Source organism: Rhea pennata, chromosome 2 (assembly GCF_028389875.1).
Source record: "Rhea pennata isolate bPtePen1 chromosome 2, bPtePen1.pri, whole genome shotgun sequence".
NCBI lineage: Eukaryota > Metazoa > Chordata > Aves > Rheiformes > Rheidae > Rhea > Rhea pennata.
In genome coordinates this window covers 50,821,316-50,841,027 of record NC_084664.1, presented here as the reverse complement: position 1 = coordinate 50,841,027, position 19,712 = coordinate 50,821,316, and the positions used below count along the sequence as shown (strand labels likewise).

Here is a 19,712-nt window from a genome sequence, read left to right as displayed (position 1 = left end):
CCCTGAGATGATTTACATCACCCTAAAAAAAAAGTCTTGGTGTCTGAAAAGGATATAGAGCAGTACCCAGTTACGTCATTACAGCACATCAGGGAGCAACTGGAAGGAGGTTTTCTCCTCCTTCCTCCTTTTAAGATATATGACATCTTAAGCCAGTTGTTTGTATCTTGGAGCTCTAAAATAAGTTCTGGGATTTCATTAAGGTGCATGGTGGAGAGAAGGGATGGAATATAGCAGAGAAATATCAGCCCTTTCCACTTTTAGCCAGCTCTGCGCTGTTAAAGAGCATGACTTTGAATGTTGTTGGGAGAGAGAATGCAGGAAGATGTGAAAGAGAAGAGAGTTGGTTGTGGGCCAAGAAGAGTGAGGGAATTCAGAAGCAAAAGACATGAAGTAGTTGAACTGTAGCTGTAATCTTACTCAGAAATACTTACTTTGTGTGGTGCACACATGCATGGCAAAGCATAATGTATTGGTACATATTAGAAACATGAATACAGTAACTACCTAGATATCAAGTGGTTCACATAAGTATCACTGATGTTACACAGAAAATCTAGTTTTAATAGTGGACAGATATATCCTCTCCTGCCCCTGCACCCAATTCAAGGATGTGTACTCTTTGTGGAACTTACTGTGAAGTTGCAATTCTTGAAGTTTTACTGCAGTTCTTCCCATACACAGGATCACACACACGCAGAATGGTTCGGTTTGGAAGGTACCTCTGGAGATAATCTAATCCAACCCCCTGCTCAATCAGGGTCACCTATAGCATGTTAGACAGGATTGTGTCCAGGTGGTTTTTGAATTTCTACAGAGAAGGAGACTCCACAGCCTCTGAGAGCAGCCTGTTCCAGGGCTCTGTCACCCTCAGAGTAAAGAAGTTCTTCCTCATATTCAGGCAGAACTTCCTGGGGTTCAGTTTGTGCCCGTTGCCTCTTGTCCTGTTGCTGAGCACTACTGAAAAGAGTTTGGCGCCATCCCCTTGACATCCTCCCTTCGCATATTTATACACGTTGGTAAGATCCGCTCTAGTCTTGTCTTCTCCAGGCTGAAGAGGCCCAGCTGTCACAGCCATTCCTCATAGGGCAGATGCTCCAGCCTTCTGATGATCTTTGTAGCCCTGTGCTGGACTCTCTCCAGTAGCTCCATGTTTCTGTACTGGGGAGCTCAGAACTGGATGCAGTACTTGAGATGAGGCCTCCCCAGGGCTGAGTAGAGGGGCAGGATCACCTCCCTTGACCTGCTGGCAACAGTCTTCCTAATGCAGCCCAGGAGACCATTGGCCTTCCTGGCCACAAGGGCACAGTGCTGGCTCATAGCTTGTTGTCCACCAGCACTCCCAAGTCCTTCTCTACAGAGCTGCTTTCCAGCAGGTCAGCCCCCAGCTTGTACTGGTGCCTAGGATTATTTTTCCCTAGATGCAGGACCTGCACTTACCCTTGCTGAACTTCCTGAGGTTCCTCTCTGCCCACCTCTCCAGCCTGTCCAGGTCTCTCTGAATGGCAGCACAGCCCTCAGGTGTCAGCCACTCCTCCCAGCTTGCTATCATCAGCAAACTTGCTGAGGAGGCACTCCGTCCCCTCATCCAGGTCATTGATGAAAAAGTTGAACAGGATAGGAGCCAGTACTGAGCCCTGGGGGACACCACTAGCCACAGGCCTCCGGCTAGACTCTGTAGCATTGATGACAACCCTATCAGTAGCTTCTCTCGCTTTTCTGATATTCATTCCCCTCCTTCCTCTGATCTTTTTCATATACTGGATTTATGGCAGGGTTTTCTCCCATCTGTTTCCTTGCTTCTTCTCTCACTTTGCTATGTATGAGTGAAATAAAAGGGACAAGGATGGAGAGAGACAGTTTAGGAAGTTCTTTCCCTTCAGCTTTCTCTTTCAGCACCAACTGAGCACAATGGTAAGAGAACAAATGTCTTGGCATGCTCATTTCTTGCCCAGAAAGGGTGGGGGTGAATACTGATTCTGAGCAGTTCCAAAGCAGAATTCCCTGATACATTGTTGATTCAGCTGTTTGTCAACTGGCAAATGCCACAGCTGCACAAACACTAAGATCAGATATGAGTTTTGTCCATTGTACCTGTGCTGTATCTTGGGCTTCTGTACCTTTTGACTTCCTACCTAATTACTCTTGCTTTGTTATATTCTGCAGGCTTAAAGAACTCTGTCATAATAGTTTTTCCAACTTAAAGGCAGGTGGAACAGCTGGACTAACTGCTCGAAGTAGCAATTTAGGCATGTAGTTGAACAGTTTTTGAAATGAACATGAAAACATGCCTTGTCAATGATCAAAGACCTAATGAGTAATAGTGAATAGTAACATAAGAAATTAGATTTAGAAAGCTGGTGAAACTTCCAGTACTTGAAGGTTGTTGCAGAATAGAGAGATTTCAGATTTGATGCAATGGTCATTGTCAGGCAGATTTGGAGAGTGCTGCTATCCGTATTGCTCAGTACATATTATTAGTTATAGAATATTGAAAAGAGCTTTGCTTCTAGAAAAGCATTATGTCCAACAGTTGTATCTTACGTGTAGATTTTCAAAAAGCCTCTTGAATTCAGGCATTTCGAAGTATTATAGATCCATTAAGATAATATGGAACCATAATTTTTTTTCCTCAAAACTATTACTGACAGAACAGTGACCATAGCAATTCTGTCTTGTAATTCATTTTCCCATGTCTTTATGTACTCTTTCAACAGGTGGTGAGATCTGCCGAAGAAGCTGCTTCCATGCTGGCCACTTCCATTAGCCCTGATCAGTGCATCAAAGTTCTCTGTCCAATTATCCAAACTGCAGATTACCCCATTAATCTGGCTGCAATCAAAATGCAGACAAAAGTCATAGAGAGAGTATCTAAAGAAACTCTTACTCAGCTTTTGCCTGAGATTGTGCCAGGTCTCATACAGGTAAAACGTGGAACATAATGTATGTCAGAATTATGAGGAATATTTTGAAATAATATCACTTGGCTCTCATAAAGGATTTATTCGTCTGATAGGTGATTGCTACTTTGAGCCAAAATAATTCAGATATTGGGAACAGTATCTTTAATTGTCAGATAACTAAATAGTAACTGTTGTAAGGAATCAAAAGGAGATCTAGGTAAAAAAAAAAAATAAAAAACTAGCTGTAGCTTGGTAGATACTTCTAGTTATAAGATAGTTTTCTGTTGCTTTTAACTTTTCTAAGTTCTAATCATTTAGTCTGAAATTGTCTATGTTCTATGTGTGTCTACTTCTAGGGGTTTTTTTGGCATTTTGTGGAAACAAGAGGAAAGACCAGGGGAAATTTAATTTAAAAAATTGGAAGTTTCTTTCCCTTTATCAAGAGCTGAGATACATCAATCTGCACATGATTGATGGAGACTTTTCAGGGTTTGACTGCTGAATTCTGCATATGTTCTGTCTTCAGTGGGTGCAGGCTCATTGCACGTCTGTAAGAAGGCTGAAGTGGGGCAGGGGTCTTTGGGGCAGGTTTATGAGGAGGCAAGGAATGAGGGAGAAAGCCAGGAGTGAACAACAAGGAAGAGAGCAATAGAAATAAAAGTCTTAAGGTGGGAGTTAGGAAAAGAATCTTTGCCTGTTAAGCCAATACTTTCTTCAGAATATAGAAGCTCTAAATTTATGGTCTTCTGCTTTAAATACTGTTACAACATAGAACTGTTTCTTATATGTTCTCCACTACTGTGTGGCAATGTAGAGCATGATGGGAGCTCTGCTTTCACAGCGTAACTTATGGACAGGAACATACTGGTATTATTTTCAATCTGGAAAGTGACTGTCAACAGTGATTCACAAGCAGAATTCATTTTAAGTGCATGCCCTGTATTTGCTTGGGATTTTTTTGCTGTTGGAATGCTTCATTGGGCTACCTTAGCATTCATTTACTGTAGATTTTAATGTATTTATCATAAGGATAAGTAAATAGCTTTGAGGCTTTTAATCATTAACTGATAAGCTATTAATGTTAATTTTATTGTTTTCTAGGGTTATGATAATTCAGAGAGCAGTGTTCGTAAGGCATGTGTTTTCTGCCTTGTAGCCATTCATGCAGTAATTGGTGATGAACTAAAACCACATCTCAGTCAACTCACTGGCAGTAAAGTAAGTAAAATATATCGTATAAAAAATATCTTGGTCCGTAATTGCATGTATGCATTTGCATTTTGATTGCAAATCTCATAAAATTATATGTTTGAATACAAATATCAAGGCTGCTGAAATCCTCAGACAGAGGATCAATGTAACTTTAGCCTAAAAGATTCAAAACTGAAAATCCATTCATTTTCCAGTACTTACACAAGTGCATGAACTTTAGCATTAAAAGAAATACTATATTATATCGTATTTCTTGTTACCTTACAGTAGATGTAGTTGCATATTATCAGAGGCCAAAAACTGTAAATGTATACGTATGTATATTTTTAATATTTTAAATATGCTTGCATTCACTGTCAGACTTTTAGTATTAAGTAATGATAATGGATGTACTAAGCCTGGCTTTTTCCTTTCCTTATTTCTCATTGTGTTTTTTCATGCAATTACATGTTGAAAAGGAATAAATATAATACGCAGATGTTGCATACAACAGTTTTATCTGTTCTTGTTACTATTCTTTTGCTTTTATCAGTCCTTTTCATTACTTCTTTTCTGAAAAAAATAAATTCAGGAAATGCATAGTTTTTTTTAACATCTTTTGCATACTATGTGGGATTTTTTTTCTCCTGTGCAAACAGCTGTATTTTAATTGCAAATCCATTTGTCCTTGGGAATAGAATAGGACAATTAATTTTGTACATCTTTATTCTAAGACAGTTGCATCTTAAAAAAAAAAAAAAAAAAAGGCAATGATTATGTTGAATGTGATTCTAGACAGTACTGGGAGGTTTAGTAAGTTTTTAAAAAAAAATCAGCTCTGATAATTAGAGACTTAAAACCTCAACAGTATCTTATTCAGAATGGCATTGTAATTTTGGAGAATAATCTATCCTAATCCAGCTACCAGAGATTTTTTTTTATTTGACATCTTTAGTGAAGCTCGGTCAGTTTCTCCTTGTGACAAATGTTGTTGTGTTTGAGGTTTTCATTGGCAAATATGTTACCTTTGAATCCACTGCATAAAATCTAATTTTTCTTTTTTGGGGGAAAAAATGGTTTAATGATCCCCTTCAAGGTATCATTCCTTTAGTTGAACTCTTTACTGTAGCCTATACAGTTTGTGAATACTAACCAAGTGAATTTCTGGCTTAAATTTTCAGATGAAATTATTGAACCTTTACATTAAACGTGCACAAACAGGCTCTGCACCAGGGGATGCAACAGCAGATGTATCTGGACAAAGCTAATGAAGCTGACAAGAGTGAACCAGGTCCCCTAAAGAGGGAGCAAGACCCTCTTCAGTGAAAAGAAAATTCTTACACACGATTTTGGAACTTTTTTTTTCTGTTTTTTTTTTCTTTTTTGTTTTTTCTTTAACCAATGGCTGTCCTCAGCCTGCATGTGACTGTTGCAATAGAGTTATCCCAAATCCAAGAAAAAACAGTATTAACATCAGTTGATCAAAACGAAATAAAATTAAAAAAAAATCTAATCCATTAGTTTTCCTGTTCACAATCCTCTGTGTCTTCCCATTAACTTTTGCCAGTGTTAATGTAATAAATTTTTTTAATGCTAATTAAACAGGTATGCTTTAAGCTTCAGATGTTAAAATATAAATTCTGTTGCTTTCATTCAGCTGCAGATAACATTATGTTTTAATTGCTATTTTGTTTGAGTATCATGTCCTTTTGCAAGAAACAAGAAGTGATGTGAAACAAGACAGGACTAGTCTGAACTGCAGTGAGACTCAGTCACTGTATTGGTGGTTCATCTTATTTACAGCTTGTTTGGGATATTCTGGAGACTGAGAAATATGCCTATAAAAAAAAGCTGGATTGATCCAGTTCTGTAAAAGTGATATTGTTCATTGGTTGTATGTTTGTTGCATAAATAAGAATTTAGTGTGAACAGTAGAGGACTAGTACAACTAGTACCTCCTAATGTGGAAGACAGCCCTTTCAGGGTAGCATTGCCGAACTGGTGATAGCGTGGCAGTCTGCCTTTTAGCAGCAGAGTTAATGGTCACTTGATGGATGTGAATCATCCATGTCACCTTTCGTTCTTCAAGCAGGATGCTTCAGAATGGAGTGCTCTGCCCAAGCATGCTCAGTATGTATTTATCTTTATCACTAGAATGTTTCCTCTCAACCTAATTGCTGGAACCAGTAGTCTTGTATTGTAACTCACATGGGATTTTATGACAACAGTGCAGAAAACAACTTATCGTTACCTACCTAAAAGCACCAAGGTTTTCTGCATTGAATTTAAATGGGAGGGAGGGAGAATAGTCACAAATGCTATGGATCTTGCCACCTTTTAATTTAAAAAGTACATATTTTGGATGAGTTGGGAAAGCTGCACCAAACTACTTGCATGGTTTTCTTGAATAGCATCCTCGAGACCCATCTGGATTAAAGCGTGGAAATGTTTCCAGGGTTTGTTTTTCCATATTTGAAAAAGTTAGTTTATTGTGAATAATGGTTCTTTGTATTTATGAACTTGATAATGGAAAGAGAGAACAAAAATCAAGTAAATGTGTCCCTAAATGTTGGGGGGGGGGGTGTTTTGTTTTATTTTGTTTTGTTTTATATAAGCAACAATTAACTGAGAACTGGGATGAAACAGACCCTTCCTAGGAATGGTGGAACTTTTTCTTTTTTTCTCCCCTGGCTTTTTTTTTTTTCTTCGACTGTGATACTGTCTAGTTATAGAAAGTGTATCCTGATAAGAGAGAAATAAGCGGTGCCAAGGATGATGATCTATGCTAGGCTAAAATTCTCTCTACCTCTTCAGAGTGACTAATTTTTGAATGAGCTGCTGCCTATAGCACCCAAAGGAAGAACTATCTATAGAAATTCTTTTTTTTCCCCAGAAGTATCACTAAATGTATATTCTAAACTCTATTCTTCAACATGCAGCCAAATATCCTAAGAAACTACTTACACACTTTACTTGCTAGGTACCCTGAAAACAAAACTGAATAAAAATGAAGCCAGATGCTTGTAGTTACATGAAAGGTTGTTTTCACTTTAGTCTGAAGTGAATCTGATAGAAAAAGTGGAGATATGGTTGTTAAAGAAACAGTGCCGTTGCAGAGATTTATTCTATTGGAGGAAAAGTTGTAGAAATATATGTAAAGACTTAAAACAAGACTGTCATAACTTGTCGCTAGCCCTTTTTAACAGCTATATCAGGAAAATAGTATCTCCTCTTTCTTTCCTTTGTTATGTGTAACATTCTTGTTGTTTTCTACTGTTTAATTACATTGTGTATTTATAGTTCTATGCTTACCATTGTGCATATACTGGCAATAAAATGTACATAACATTACTTAAAAAAAAGAAATTAGCAATGTATACATTCTGGTTTTCTGTTTTATTTGATCACATGCTATAAATATATAAATGTCATTGATACAGCATTGGTTTAAAAAAAGCTAAAGAATCTTCATGTTTCGTGTGTCTGAACAATGTTTCAAAGACAGAAAATGTTTTTTGGAAATGTTTATGATCACCAGATTTCCTTCATTTAGGCAGGCTTCCTGACTTAAAATCACACACATTCTAATAGGCTTGTATGTTAATCCTGCTTTTTCTACAGGTAATACTTTCAAAGGATCATTTCAAGATGACTTTGCTATTTGCCTTTGAAGATCTTACTTCGTGTCTTCTGGCCAAATGTACTCTTTTTCCCTTATGTGTAAACAAAAAGGGAAAAAACACTGTAAAAGTTGGTCAGAGAGAGAGCTTTCTATCCCACACAAGATTGAAAGTTTTTGTTCCAGGTACAGGGAGGGAAGATGTTTATAAGAATTTTATCTGCTTTCATATCATCTTTAAATGGCTTAACTCTATGCTTCCAAATCATCTTTAAGTATTTAGATAAATCTTTAAATTATGCTATCAATACTTTTGTTTCTAACAAAGGTGAGGCTGCTATGCATGGATAAAATCTGCTTTATATTCAATCAAGCCATCGGAATGTAAGAACTAGCAACAAAATGCTTTCCACTGCAACAAGGTATCAGATTCACTGTAATACTTGTGCCTTCGTTTCCTATAACATAAGTAGACATTAGCTTAATTAAATTGGAGTTATGATTAGTCATGCCTTATGTTCATGCTGGAGGAGCTTTCTCTAATGGATTAGCATAAAGATCTAGAAAAAAAATGGATAAATTTTAAGTTACTGTTCTTTTTCAGTAAGGATTTCTTTCTGTTCTTTCTAATATTCTGTAAAGATTAAGTCACTGTTGCAATGATTTGAGTACCAAAATGTGATTCAGAAAAGGTTGGGTTTGGGGCTTAAAAGAAGGGGGAGAGGAAGAAGGAAAGAAAAGCTGCCTGCAGAATCAGGCAGGAAATACACGAGGGACTTAAATGTCATTTGCTTGAAAGAATTTTGAGTAACATGGCATGTTCAGCTGAAGTCTTAGGCAGTTGGAAAAGTAAGCTTAAATTGAAAGGAGGGGTGATCACGTACACTTTCCTGAGTTTGGCTGCTTGTTTGTTTTCACAGAGAAAGACTGGAACTAGCTGAGCTGCACTTATTATTTGTGGGCTGAGTCCCAGGGTAAAGAACGTTTGTACCCTGGAACAGACTCATATTATCTGAGCTTCTGTCAATGGTTAAGTGTTTGAGTATATCCGTGTAGTAAGCCTGTAGGCCCAAACTGTTTACAATTTAATTTTCAGTAAAGAATTTGAATTCTGAATATATAATAATTTTCTGTTGAAAATGAGCATGAAAGAGAAAATATTGAGGAATAAATCTTTGCATTATGATACAGTTAATCCCTGTAATGCTGAAGGCTAGTGAGAATGGTTCAGTTTGTTGTGGTAACATTCACTATGCTGGGTTGGAACTTAGCAAACAAAAATATAGACTACAATAAACATAAATAAGATGGGGATAATGAGCAGGACCAGGAAAAATATAGACTAAAATAAACATAAATAAGATGGGGATAATGAGCAGGACCAGGAAGATTGTCAGGATGAAAACTGATGTTTTTCCCCCATTAAAACAGTAAACGGATCAGTTTTGCAATTGCAGGCTTAATTCCATTTAAAATGAAAGTGAAATGAGGCATGTTTTATGGGAGAATAACTGGAAATAATGCTTGATAGAGAAACATGGAAAATACACTGCAGTGGAAAAAAACCAACATAGCTACCCTCTTGGTACAGAAAAATGATATTACTTGTAACTGATGTCTGGACTTCTTAAAGTTGGTAGTAGATAAAAAGGCAACTGGACTCTCTCACAGGTACAGAAGTTTCATAGGTCATCCATTTTAGTGTGCTTCCTTTCCTAGATCTTGCTGTTGTCCACAAACGCAAATCTTTGTGCCTCTCTGAACTCGTGCTGAAATGAGTAACGCTTCTGTTGACTGTATGTCAAGCTGGAGTCAAAGGTAGAGCCTGTCTGTCTAAGGGAGATTTACACCAAGAAAAACAAAGGTATAGATTTAAGTTAGGCAATAGGTGGATGTTCTCCAAAGCCAGATAGACTGGTTAGATACTGCCTCACCTGTTCATCTCTGTCTGTGGCAGGGCTTGTGTGAGCAGCCTTCATCTGGTCGAGACCCAACCCAGCTGGTCCTTAGAGAGGATCCTGGGATCAGAAACTTCTACCAGAGCTGTTCGCAAAAGTAAACATCTATCCAGGACCTTGAGAGTCTGTATGGAAGAACTAACTTCTTACCCTGAATAGCTTAGCCTGAGTGTAGATAGTTCACATAAAAAGATTAGGGAAGAGGAGATTTCAGCTTAGTTCAAGCAGCTGAAATGCAAGCCTAAGGGTATCTGGATGGATCTGTTTCAATTAGAATTGCAGATTAGCATGTTGTTAATGCTTAATTATTTGCTAATCCAAATAGATGCACTTTTTTAGAAATGCAACTGTAACTGTATACCAGTGCAAAAATCTTCTGATCTGGTGAAAGATGTCATTTTTGGTTTTTGTCATCCTTTTTTATCCTTTGAAAATAATCAAGTGATGTAGACAAAACCTTTTTATAATATACTAAATGTCACCATAGATGATTGTTTTTTCTATATGGAGAAATTATGAGTTTTGGTCCATTTTTGATCCTTCGAATGCCATTTGGGCCACATTGGAGGACTAATTTGAGCTGCAGATGGAATCACCTGTCCTCTCTAAAGAGTTCACATGCATCACTGCTTATGTAGCCTGAATTTGCCTAAGAGGAGAAATTTTAATTGAATGTTAACTGATTGTTTATAATTTGACAGATGAAACTTTTAAAAATCCTTTATTCAGAACCTGTATCCTTTTGATGCATATTTCTGATTTTTCTGTTTAGAGGGAATAGAGGCTGTAAGATTTGGAAGAGTCAAAGTTAAGCGTATTTATGTGTACTCTTCGGTTACTTGTAATTCCCCTTGATAAAGTGACTAAAAAGGGAGTTGTTGCAAAATCAGGGACTGAATTGTGGCCTTTAAATTGGTACTATGCAAAAAAGATGTAGCTGCTTCACAAATGTGAAGTTCATAATTCATTTCCTCATACCCTTTCTTTCTATATATAATGAATTTATGTTTTTACTTTTGTATATGTAGGTTGCCAGTACTTATTTATTTCTGCATATTCATTTTATTTGGAAATGCTGACTGAAACCATTAAACAGTAATACCCAATGCTACCTGAGAAGTGGCTTTTGGACTTAATGGTTTGCACTGAAATTGCTATTTTTCCCCCCATAAAGTATTTTCTGAATGGAAAAAGGTGAAAAGGAGGGCAAGCTTAAATAGTTGTCATAGTTTTCTTCTATTTATTCATTCTGTGCCTTTTTTCCCTTTTTCACTGTCTGCACTTTCATAGTATTCAGCTGTTCTTCAGTATATGGCATTTATGTGCTAGATAATTTGAGCTGAATTTTTCTAGATACTAGTAAGTAAGTATATGTAATGATATATGATATACTAAGTATATCATTTGTGCAGCTCCACTGATGCCTCCTTTCACAGATTGCTTCCACATATAGTTGTTAACGCTATTCTCAAGAATGCAAGTTGGATGACTTCTTAAATTTAATGGCAGTAAATAAAGACACAGTCTTCAAGTGATGCTCTATCATAGAGGTAGATATGTTATTGGTATACTCATTATAGCATCCCAGCCAAAATGGAGAATAGCCCAGGTATCACCCTCTCTTTGCACCCCCAACAAGAAGGCAAAAGAATGAAGGGAAAAGTAACACCTTCTTAGGTGTCACAGAATACTAAAAATGTTGTAGAAACTGCTTGTGTTTTGGTAGTGAGTTATGAATGGAATTTGGGGGTCTGTAAACTACCTGCTCGTCCCAAACCTAGCTTCAATGTTGAATCCATTTGGGAAGCTGATAATTTCTGATCAGTCTGTCAGCAAATGACCTCCATACTAGAAGGGCATTAAGGGCATTAAGCCACTCTGTGGCTTAACCTTTTCTTGATTAGAAATCTGCTTTCAGCAAAATACCAGTTTTAAAAAAAAACAGTCTTAAATTGCAAATCTACGGTTATTTCATGTAAGAATTGGAAAAATCCTATGACTGATGATTTATCCCTATAAAGAACATTAAAAGGAAGTTCTAACAGAAGAAACTGTATTTTTCCCTGTTTTACTTATCAATATAATCTTTGGTTTACAAACAAAAAGCAAATATCCTAGAACAGAAACAGATTGCCTGGCTTTCAGTTCAGGGAGCCTGAACTCTGAGGCAAGCTTTTTCTATTGCTTTAAACTTTACAAAGTTAAAGTAGTCACAGTGGCATCTTATCTATGGAATATGCTGAAGGTCAGAAAAATCAGAAAGTATACACCAGCCTTGAGATGTGTCATTAGGAAAATGAACTGACTGGTTTTGCTGCCTTTGTAGCCCAGGGAAAAAAATGTTACTTATCTTTCATATTCAAGTCGAATAAAAATGGCCACATTCCTAGAACAGGATATAACTGTATGGTTGTGTGAAAAACTGGACTGATGATAAAAATTACAGTTAAGCATTCTGCAGCCCTGGGAGGTGAATCCCTTTAAAGAGGGATGCTTGGTGGTAGAAGCTGACATGCTTCTTGCACAGGAGGGTATCTATACCATTTAGACCTCTTTGTATTTGATCTGTGAATTCTGGGGCATTGGTCATCTCTTGAATAGTTAACTAGCCTGACCTTAGTGAAGCGCCTTGCTAGGCGTTACCCTCAGGGAGGAAAGGTTTCCTGAGCAGCTGCGGGACTTTTGGGAGAACAGAAACTTGCAGCCAAAACTTCCTTCTCAGTCACCACTTCGTGTTCCTATGGTTAGAGATAGCATCAACGGTTTCCCCAGACTACTGAAGATACTGGTATTTCACTGCCCTTCCGTGGCAAGATTCATCCTTACAAAAGAAATGGGCATTGATGGGGAATAGCGTTTGTTAACAAAGTATGTAGTCCACTCTTGCATGATTTTCTACCTCTTAGGATCATTTTTGGGAGAGGGAACTCATTCAAGTGAGTCAGCATTGCAAGCCTGTATCATAAGAGAGAGCACTGAGAAACTCCTGCTATCACTGGGGGCTGGCCTATCTCGGAAGTCTGTGAGCCATTGCTGCTTGAACCATGTAAGAAAGGGGATTTTTACCCTATGAGGATGTGGAAAACAGCAAGGTTATTGTGCAATGTGGTATGAAAAGAGGGACATGGTGTATATGGTTAAATTTTAAACCCTGTGATGTATACCTCTTATTCTTAAAGACTTTAAAAACCTATCTGATTTATAATGTTTTTAAGGAGATTTTCTTGGCTTAAGGAATGCCTTGCTTTCAGCATGGAGAATTTAAGAGGATGAACACTGAATTTGGAGATTGTGATCAACAAAGCCAAGACAGCCTCCACACTAGAAAATGTTAGACCTGGAAAGGTACCCAAAGCTGCCACGGAGCCTCTGGCATAAGCAATTCTGTCCATTCGGAATGAGAAGGAGCAGAGCTGACTTTCCTGTGCTTTGTGTGCGAGAAGATGCAGGAAGCCTGCATTGCCACAGCGGAGACTGAGAGTTCAAACACTGATATTTAGGCTACTAAATAGGTGCACAGTAAGCATGGCATAGCATGCTTACTGCCATGCTTGAACTTGAAAGTGTCCACCTCTATAGACATCTGTCTCTTCTACAAAAGAACTACTCCATCCTTTGCCAGAGCCATAAAGACCTGGTAACTTAGGTTTTGAGCTCAAGTATGAAGTGATCGATTAAAGAAAATTTCTCTGAACAGTGTTACTATCTAAATGTCTTTAATGACAAAAATGATCTCCATCAGACAGTCTTCTGTGTAGGCCAAGAAGCATTCCTAAAAAGAGGCAGAGGAAAGCAAAGATAATAGGCACCATACCTGCCTCATAGCAGAGATGTGAAGTTGGTCAATATCTCAACACCTTCATCACATCCTCTTAGATTTGTGAGGTTATATGAGGAATAGGACTATGGAAGAAGAGATTAGAGCAGTAAGACCCTGCAAAAGTGGCTTTCAGCTGTGGAGGTTGCTATCCCTGAATAAGACAGCAGAGCCTATGAGGAAAATAGTGTTTCCTGCACTGGTCAGACAAGACCAAACTGAAGATTTTTTGTGAACTGACCCTTAAGCATTGCAACAATCCATATTTCTCATTATGTATAAAGTTACTTCACTTCTTGGCCTCACATCAAGCAGACTCTGAAGCAAGTCCAAACACCAGGTGTGCTAAATGTCTGATGCATCTCTCTGAAGTGATCTGAAGGAACTGTTGAATTGTTCAGCATGTTCAATCTGTTGCACGTCAAGTGGAGTGCCATTCTGCTCAGACGCCTTCTGATGCACTGCCATATCTCTGCTGTTGATATCCTAAGGCTTCTTCTAGAATTTGGTCTACCAAAGTAAGGTGTTCCTTACCGTTCTTCCTGCTTTGTTCCTCTCTACCCCCACCCCAGTGCTGCTTTTCAAGAGTCTTGAGTGTTACAGAGGAAGGATTGGTAAGTGTAGCTGTCTTTACAGTGCTTAAATGTAAACAGACCCAGATTAGGATATCTAAAGCCACCCAGTGATCCAGAATAAAGATGGCAGGTGCACCTGAGGAAGATGACTGCTTATCTTTCATTCGTTAAAACTGACTGTGTTACTATATTCAGTGTCCTCTAGCAACGACTGACTTGTGCCACCGTCAGATAACCTGACATAGTAATAAGGATTATGTTGTGTCATGTCTAACGTGTCAGGAGTTGTTATCAGAACTGCAGGCTAACCAGGAACCACGGTGATGCATCACGTGTAGAAGTTTCTTGCTCACTATCGTAACCTCTCGGCACTTAAGTTCATCGTAAAAGTAGCAAAAAAATAAGTTCCACTAACAGAATATATACATACATACATATATATATATATATATATATAATATATATATGTATATGGGAGAGACTATGGCCGTGCATTCAGAGGTACATACATAGAGCGGCTACAGATAAGACTCACTGCTTCCCACCTCTATGTATGATGGATTCACAGCCAGCTGAAGTAGGAAGCATCATGTAAACACAAATACCAGACTGATACTTAGTGATTTGGGTAAACTGGGTCACTGATGCCCACTTTAAACAGGTGATTCCATTCCAAAGTTAATCCTATGTTTGGCAGCAATTGCTGACACAACCAAAAAGAGTCCAAAGATGAAGATGGATTGAAGTAACACTATTTCTTCTTTCCTATGCTCTGTTTTGGATTGCAGCATATAGGCATTGTTCCTGCTTACATATAAACTTGTCTTCTGCTTTTAAATTATACTAGTATTTTAAGCACAGCTAAAAGCCATCGCTTGACAGCAAAACTTACTTTGAACAAATTCTTCAGAATATATATACATAATTTGTGACTGAGTTTATAGTCTTATGTGGTTTATGATTGAGTTTTTCCATGTGTTCTCTGCAGAATGACTTTTACTTGCCAAAAAACAAAACAAAGTGCTGTATATATAATCAGTTTTTATATCACTATGTAATGTCATTTGCTATAGTTCTTAGGACAGCCACTTAATGAAGTAAAGAGTCTGATCATCCTAACTTAAAAAAAAAAAAAAAAAAAAAAAAAGAAAATAAAAAAGAAAAAAAACACCAGCAAATTGAATGATGCCTTAATAGATGCTCTTGGTGGAAAAATCCAGCAATTAAAATCTTCAGGTCCTGTTCATTGAAGTGCCCAACCTCAATGCATATCCACCCATTAGCCTCCCCACCTTAAATATCAGGCTTGACTTTGCATGCAATACACAAGCCTTAGAGCAAGAGATGTTTTAGATAAAATAGTGTTGTGTTGCTTGTGTATACAGTGCTCCTTTACAGAGATTTGTTTAGTGCTTATTGGGCAGATTATAAACCAAGAAACAAAAACAGCTCCTTAACAATAAACAGTATGAGGCTTAAAAACTTGCCTTATTTGTCCCCAAACTTGCAAGACTGTAAGCACATACTTTCATGTCTAGAGGTTAGTCAAGGGCAGTGGGTGTGGGGAATATATAGTGCTTTATGAGACAAAATAACAGAATTAAACTGTAACCTGTGAAAAACATCCTGATTAAATATATATATATATATATATATATATATATATATATATGCTATAGCTGAAGTTTTACCCATATGTTGTTTTCCTGTTTAGCAATGAAGAACAGTCAAAAACACTAAACATAGGAAAGTAATGAAGTAGCAACTGCTAAGTATCTCTGGCTTTTCCTGTATGTTAATGCTTAGTTTCATTTTGAATAATAACATCTCTTCTACATGTTTTATTTAGTACTTTAGGTATTCTGAACCCCCCAGGCCTTGTGCAGTAAGCAGAGCATCACACTTGGTTTAGCAGGTACTTGTGAATTTTGAGTTATCTTTCACATTACAGGCTCATGACTGATTTTGATGAAAGTGGGCTCACAAAGATATTTAAAAATGTGGTGATACGTGGCAAAACATGCAATGGCAAATGCCTGCCCGTGCCCAAGGTATCTGAGTTGGAAATGAGGGCACCCTAAATTGTATTGGTGGAGGACAGAGGAAAGTGCAAAGGAAGGCTTTTATGCTTCTGCAGCTGGAGGTGGTAATGATTCCTTCAAAGCAGGAGACACTTGCAACTTTTGCCTTCCAAAATGTGGCATTTGCCCAATTGTACAAGTGCACTATAGAACTTCTATTGCCTTAAGATGTAAGAACAAGCAGTTCCAATTATAAGAATTGAAATAGGTGCCAGCTTACCAGTTAGCGAGGTGCTTTTTACATGGAAGGCCACAAGGGCTTCTCCTGCTTCGCTTTTCTACACTATCAGAAGCAGCAGTCACAGCGGGATTATCATGACTTGTAATGGCAGCTTTCATGGTCACTCTAGGGTTTGAGGTGTTTGCATAGCATGAGGAGTACACACAACACAGGCCTTCCGCCTTTTTAAAGAAGCAGGGACTTAAAAACTAAGCTGGATACAATGCAAGAGGTAAACTTGCTTTAATTACTTCACCCTCCTCTGCTAATAAGTACCGCATCTCCTGGAGGCGGTGGCTTCTTTGGATACAAGCAGTGACAAGTGTATTTTTAGTTTGCATAAGCATAATACTTAAAAAAAAAAAAAAAAATCAATATAAATAAGCAACTGAATAGGTACATTTGTTGTGATGCTCTTGTGCTTTATTATGGGCTCTCTACTTGTGCAGTCCCCATCGCTAAAGATCGGTCAACAGCGAGACAGGCCGGTGATGGGGAGACGACTGAAACCAGTCTATCCAGGCCTGACAGCTTCCACTCCCCATCCACCCACAAACACACTGGCTAACCCCAGGCCAGTAGCCTAATCGGCAGCCGCTTGCCTGGCTTCTCCTTGTGTGGTTATTTGCAACCTCAACAAGCTGCCTTGTTTGACAGGACAGACCTAGGACTTGGTGGCTGGTGTTGGTTCCATTTTTTAAAAATCCCAAGATGGATTCAAGTCTTTATTCTGAAAAGGATTAGTAACGAAGTCTGCTGTGCTCAAAGCGAAAGCTTGGTGCATGGTGTGTGTGTGTGATGCACAGGCGTAGCTAGGTGTCTGAAAGACTGCGAAAGCGGTCTGTGTGGTTTGTAATCCTTGCAGAGTCAAGGCGAAGGGAAATGGGGCTCTTCCAAGCCCAATGCCACGTGCACACACAACCCCTTTGCCCCCATCTAGGGCTGGAGACAAAGACTGATCTTATTTTACAGCTTTGCCAGTAGATGGAGCAAAATGGGCAGTAGGATATATATGCTTTTCTACAGTCACTGAAATCACATGAATTTGATTAATAATAATAATAAAAAAAAAAAAGCAGTGATCACTGGGAACAAGGAATATGGATTTGTTCAGCTGTTTACATTTGCTAGAAGGTGCTTATTAATAGTATGCTGTTACATATGGATATTTAACTGGAAAACTAACCTTGACAAAATTTCTCCAGCTCTCATCCTTGTTGGAGCAAAGATGAATTCAGGTACACAAGTGTATTTGTGTTATGACAGCCTTCCTTGAGGTACTTCGGTGCCTCTTGTGAGAGAATAACTTCCGAAAATCGCTAAGCCAGCAGTCTCGCATCTTGTCCGCTTCTCCAGAGCGCATCATGTGTGGGTGTCTCTCCTCTTCCTTTTTCTGCAGTTCCTCTTTTATTATTATTCTGGCCTTTGCTTTTCTTGTTTGATACTCAGTAAGAACAGTCAGTTAAAGGAGGACCTCCATGTATTGTGTGTGTGTGGGGGGGAGTCCAAAGAGGAACAATGTTCTTTATTTGTTTGAAGTTTTTTGATTGCTGGATATTACTATCACTGTAATGCAAAATAATTCCTTTGTGTTTTCCAGAATCTTGATCTTTGATATGTTGATTATCATAGCCTAAGTCTTGTCACAATATTAGATCATCTTTTAAAAAATATACTTTACAGAAGGAAGAGCAGGGAATAAGGACCTTTTTTTTTGGTGTTTTAAAAAAAACCAACAACGAACTCTACTTACTTGTCAGTATTAGTTTCTATTTCAAGCAGAATGGCTGCCCTCTGCAGGTAACCGTTGTCAGCTGAGAATTTTGGATGTGTGCCCTTTTTTCTCTTCTGAGTGTCAGTGAGGATCAGTCAATGCTGTTTCCCTTGTTTGTTGTAAAGCAGAAATTACAATCCTGGTTGCAAACCTGGGCAAGCAAACAGCACCCAGGCATGGGAGCACTAGGCAGCTGGTGTGCATCTGAGTAAGATCCCCCCATAAAGCGTGCGGAGGGAGTTAAGCTGAGTCGCAAACTGCCCATCTCTCTACTAGTAAGAGGGGGTAGTGTGAAGCTGTGACTGGATATAAAAACAAATGGTTTGCTGGAGGTTCAGTTTCATCTAAATGGTAGCCACCAATGTGTGCAGAAACTGGGAGATAACTGGTAACTTGAGAGAGACTTACAGAATCAAATGCAAAAAAAATTACATTAAGCATTCGAGCCTAAAGAGTAAATGGTTTCCCTGTGGTTGGAGAGAGTTTTTGGTTTTTTTTTTTTCCTTATATTTCTTAATAGAAAGAAAGTAACCGTAATGTTACGCTATGTAATAACCTGCTTCTTGATCAGGTGTAGATGATGAACAGAAAAAAGGGAGGCAGTCCAAACACTACTGAGAAGGCATTTTCCTTCCCTCACGGATCACTAGATATTCCCTTCTCCCCTTTCTTTCCCCCCTTCTTTAGTCATATCTGTGCAGGTTACGTTGCACAAGTGCTTCAGCAGGCCCACCTGAGGGAAGGACCGAACGCCTCTCCGAGCTGGAAGCACTTGTGAAACCGTTCTTCCTCCTGCCTCTGCAGCATGCAGCCCCTCACGGCAGGCCGCCGCGGCAGCAGCGGCACTGGCAGCGGGGAGGGGAGGCGGTGAATGGGGGGACGGATGCTGCTGGGGTCTGGGCTGCGCCCGACGTCAGGGCAGCCAGCGATAAAGCCACGCAGCAGGGCAGCAGCGAGGGCAGAGCGAGGTAGGGGAGCAGGCGGGAACCTGCCAAGACTTGAGCTATCTGCCTCTTTTGGAGAGACTGACACCTGTAGACTTGATGGCAGCAGCTAAATATAAAGGTGTGAGAAGAAAACAACTGCAGCTTTGATCTGAATGTGTATATATATATATTTTTTTTCTTTCCTCTTCCCCATCACTGCAGTGACCATCTCACAGTTGAGCACAATGCCTCATCTCATCCCAAAATGCTTTTCTGGCACAGCCAGCCTGAACATTATCACCACCACCAGTATCCCACCACCAGCAGCAGCTACCTGCGGTAAGAAATAAATGATTGTGAGTGTTTTTAATTAATGATTGTAATCTTTCATATATATACACACATACACAAGAAAATAGAATACACAGATTTTGCTAATTCACAACCTCAAGCCTTCAAACAGAGCGAGTGATCTTAAATCCTTTAAGAAAAGGTTGAGTGGTTGAGTCACCATAATGGAGATTTATTTTGCTATAGCTTCACTATTTTCACAAATTGTCACCATACATGTGTGCAAGTAACAATGACATAAATGTTTTACTGCTTAACATGATATTCACAGATATGTTGACTTATGTTTTTTTTCTT

The 19,712-nt window shown here is 38.7% G+C and overlaps 1 protein-coding gene across 11 annotated transcripts in view; it reads left to right on the top strand.

Annotated features, from left to right (window-relative positions):
• CLASP2 (cytoplasmic linker associated protein 2) overlaps positions 1-7,529 on the top strand; it is a 145,023-nt gene extending 137,494 nt beyond the window's left edge. For all 11 annotated transcript variants that reach the window (XM_062569487.1, XM_062569484.1, XM_062569486.1 and 8 more), the window contains 3 exons: positions 2,718-2,924; positions 4,005-4,121; positions 5,276-7,529. In XM_062569487.1, coding sequence (XP_062425471.1) covers positions 2,718-2,924; positions 4,005-4,121; positions 5,276-5,362 — 411 coding nt within the window. In that variant the 3' untranslated portion in view covers positions 5,363-7,529. The remainder of the gene's footprint in view (positions 1-2,717; positions 2,925-4,004; positions 4,122-5,275) is intronic.
• The last annotated feature ends 12,183 nt before the right edge of the window (positions 7,530-19,712 follow it).